At 38.0% G+C, this 4,032-nt stretch overlaps 1 protein-coding gene across 1 annotated transcript; it reads right to left on the minus strand.

Annotated features, from left to right (window-relative positions):
- Window positions 1-532: 532 nt before the first annotated feature.
- Window positions 533-3,743, minus strand: LOC110635701 (uncharacterized). Its single transcript, XM_058145436.1, has 5 exons — window positions 3,010-3,743; window positions 2,366-2,904; window positions 2,107-2,289; window positions 1,805-2,006; window positions 533-1,464 (listed from the first exon to the last, which is right to left on the minus strand). Exons 1-5 carry the CDS (start codon window positions 3,542-3,544, stop codon window positions 767-769), a joined length of 2,157 nt encoding a protein of 718 aa, XP_058001419.1. The 5' UTR covers window positions 3,545-3,743; the 3' UTR covers window positions 533-766.
- Window positions 3,744-4,032: the final 289 nt, after the last annotated feature.

Consider the following 4,032-nt stretch of genomic DNA (forward strand, 5'->3'; position numbering starts at 1 on the left):
AAAAAAATTCGTATAATACATCTAAATTGAGAATTTTTATTTTATATAAATAGAGGTATTTAAGTCTCTTTAAGTTTTATTAATTTAGTTAGTTGTGAGCAAATAAGGTTGTGGACTTATGGTAATAGGGCCACCAACATTGGACCGCATCAATGGATATAAAGTGGAATTGAATCTGATAAGAACTAGAGAGTATTTGGTCTGGTTTCGCAATGAAACAATAAAAAATCATTTCTATTATACAAACTCAAGTATTTGATCAAACTTGTTTGTGCATAAAATTAATTATTACATATGAAATTTTTGTATTTTATTTATAAATTGTGATTTTTATTATGGAAAAAATTGTCATCAAAATCTTACTATGATATATTGATAAATTTAGATAAGAGTTAAATTTTCAAGTAGAGATATTAAGATAGGCATTCTAAAGAAACTTCAATAAACTAGTTAGATTATGGTAGGATACACATAATGCATAGATATATCCAAGGGTAATTCATAAGCTTCATTTTGAAAACAACAAGTCAAGTTTGAAAACAAGCATAGAATTTTGTAGCCATGCCCGTGGTTCTACATTTATTGAAACATGAAACAAAAGCGTAGATTGAAAACAAACCATGTGCATAGGAAATATAGAAACTTATTGCCTAGACGTCCACTATAGTAGACTCAAAACACAATAAGCACGGTGGACTTACATATATAAAACATTTGAAATTCATATGTTTATATCTTGGTAAGTATTTTCCGGAAACAAAAGCAATCAACAACACCTTTTTGGAATGCAAAGGTGGCCAGTCATATGCCAACTTTCACCTCCATCAGGGTATGCATAAGGGCATGACGGGGCATAGTGATCCTTTAAAAGTAGGTTCCAAGTTGCATTTGGATCATCAGTTGCGAACATGGTCCAAGTAGGAGTGGAATTCTCGTATCTACTATGCGTGACGCGATGGAACTTCTTCACATCCTTGTTCTTATTTATGTCATCTGGATCTATATCAACAGTGAAGACATCTCCATAAGGCCTCACAGAGTGCAAGAAAAGAGGTAAAGAAATTGGATCGACAGACACTGCAGCAAGATCCGAAGTCACAGCAATGCTCTTTCCATCTGGACTGAAGAAAGGATGGTTCACATGCCCAGCAAGGTCATCTCCACCTTTTATCACTCTTACCACAACTGATGGATCGTTTGCCTTCACTAAAAACACTGCAAAGTATCCTGGATCGAGACCATTGTCAGTTTCTGGTGCATCTTTCGGCTTGTCGCGAGTTGATGAGAATACTATCCAATCTCCCGTCGGGGACCATTGGCAATGTGTGTCAGTCCAAGGCCCATTTGTTAGCCTTGTTACTTTGCCATTCCCATATTCCCCGACTTCTGCATCCTCCATTATGTATAGATTCTTGTATTTCTTATCCCCTCCATCTCTTGTGGATCGAAAAACTAATTTCATCCCTATTACGATTTTCAACCCATTTGCAAAAATATTAGGAAACCATAAAGGGACATTTTTCGTTCAAAACAAAAGCATAATCGATTACAATCAATGATGCTTAATGGGTTGCCTAAGGATTGGTGAAACAATGTTTAAGGATGGCTTTTATGAATTAATTGAATTGTAGTGGGACTCATCATTAAGTTAAAATATATCTAAATTCCTTAATGGATAAACCGAGTCCTCCACCAATTCTTGAACAACATATCAACAAGCTATACTGCATGTTGTACTATAGTTAATTTTTATTTGGAACAGCAATTCATTACAAGGAAAAATAATAGGAAGCTAGTTAGTTACCGTCTGGACTGCTGGATGGGAAGGCATTATTGAATCCTTTTGTGAGCTTTCGACGTTGTCGTGCACCACTAGACACATTGGGGATGGCGCAGATTTCCAATGTTTTGCCGGCGTTGAAAGAAGGTCCCATGCATACATACAGTACATCCTTTTGTGGATCTTGGTTCCAAACTGGTGAGAATATGTTGTCTGGGCCTTTCGTCTACACGAACAAAACTCATCATCAACTTTATATATCCATGACAAATACCATTAATTGCAGATTACTAATTATATATAATTCATATTCTTGTTATATATACCTCGTAGACAATGCGCAATCCTTGGCTATCGGCCACCCACACGGCTTTGAACTCATTGTCAACGAATGCAAGCTTGGAGCCATCCTTGGAAAATGTTGGAAATACACCCGACACCCTAAAAAGTCCTACATCTGGATGTGGAGAGTGAAGCTTGTGGAAATTTCTTTGGATATCGTCTCCATGCTGCGCAAATAACAATCTTAAATTAAACATATTATTGCTAAAATTTTAGGGAATTCATTCATCAGTTAGCTCGTACCTTGAGAAGGTCGCTTTTGCAGCGATGGTAACCTATGCGCTTCCCCCCATCTATTACAAAGGGGTTGAAATGGTCAGCCTTTGGTCTGGTTATTTGAGTGATTTTCGTGGATTGTTCTGGTGCAGTTAAATCAAAAATCTCAATATGCCGATACTGTGCTTCTACACGAACGTCGCTGAATTCTGATTTCTGACGGATAGTTGCCACTGCCACTTTAGTTTCGTTGAGGGCTGCCGGAGTTATCGCACTAATACCGTCCGGCGTCACACGGACTTCTTCATCATTGCTAATGTCGTATCGAAACACACCCCAAAATTCCCCAACCTTCCGATGAAAAAATATGACGGCGTCACTTCCCCATGTTGGCCACCCACCATTTTTTATAACTCTCTTGCGCTCCAAGGGAGGCTTCTCTACATTCATCATATAAATATCAGTCTGTAGATCTTCAATCTCGCCATTCCAGCCCTTTCCCTGGAATGACGCCACCGCTACCTTTCTTCCAGATGGTGACACAGATGGGCTTAAATCACTTACCCCTGTTGCAGATAAAAACAAATCTCGCTTCATCTTCTAAAAGCATGATATATATGTATATATATATATAGGCAGTAATTAGCAGAGAAAGTAATAGAAGAACGAACCTGATGGGGTGAGGGATTCAGTTTTTCCGGTCTTAAGATTGGTTTTATAAACGACAGTCCATGGCTGACGACGATCTTTCGGCTGGTCCTTGGTGGTGACATAAACGAGAGAATGATCGATAGTACGACTACCAACCTTATAACCACCGGCAATGCAACCACTGTCTTCCATGCGAGCATCACTGAAAGTGCCGTAGACATCGGCGAAACTGAAGACTTTAACTTTGTCAGTGAAGCGAAGGGCTATGTGAAGCGTCTCGAGGTTCTTATCTCGTTCGGAAACAAAAACCAAGCCTGAGAGACGACCAGAATCAACATCAGCTTCTGTGGCTTCAGAAGCCAATTTTGGGCGCTTGATGATGGTCTTGAGAGCTTGTGGTGGAATGACTCGGCAGTTGTAATTGTAGGAGAGCCCATCAGTCATGTGTAGCTCATCATGCTTCGACGTGGGTGGAACAGGACATGAGAATATGTCCAGAGGCACCGGTGGATTATAGGTTGCGAAGAAGGCAATGCTACCTCTCTTCTCTTCCATGCTCTCTCTCTCTCTCTCTTCTCTGAATTATTTTCCTGCTTTCACTCTTACAGAGTACAATCAGTAAACACTCCAAACAATTTCTTTATACTTAGATCGAGCACCTAGGAGATGCGGACCGAGTGAGCGGTGGATCAGAATGTGAAAAGCATTTATATTTCAGACAGCCCAGCTATAAGATATTGAATAATGAATTGGTGCATCGTTCATGTGTCAGAAAAATTATTGAAAATAAACAAACGAAAAAATCAGAAAAATTATTTTATATAAAATAATGTCCATTACAAAATATTTTATAAAACAATACAATCAAAGTAGGTAGTTGGGAATTATTTAGTGAATTATTGAAACAGTAATGTATTTTTTTTAAGTTATCATATTGATAACGTTCACATTGACTTGAGGAAAAAATAATCATAAATCAGATATTTAATTTTAGCCTTTGGATGAATTAAACATGTCAGTTCAGTTCGAAATTTAATTAGAAA

This window comes from Hevea brasiliensis, chromosome 1 (genome assembly GCF_030052815.1).
Source record: "Hevea brasiliensis isolate MT/VB/25A 57/8 chromosome 1, ASM3005281v1, whole genome shotgun sequence".
Taxonomy (NCBI): domain Eukaryota; kingdom Viridiplantae; phylum Streptophyta; class Magnoliopsida; order Malpighiales; family Euphorbiaceae; genus Hevea; species Hevea brasiliensis.

What these genes read in the sequence shown, in the direction of transcription:
- LOC110635701 (XM_058145436.1), bottom strand. Translation starts at nt 3,544, where the DNA reads ATGGAAGAGAAGAGAGGTAGCATTGCCTTCTTCGCAACCTATAATCCA. An exon ending in GCAAAAGCGACCTTCTCAAG is followed by an intron (nt 2,290 to 2,365) that starts GTACGAGCTAAC and finishes TTATTTGCGCAG; the next exon opens with CATGGAGACGATATCCAAAG. An exon ending in GATTGCGCATTGTCTACGAG is followed by an intron (nt 2,007 to 2,106) that starts GTATATATAACA and finishes TTGTTCGTGTAG; the next exon opens with ACGAAAGGCCCAGACAACAT.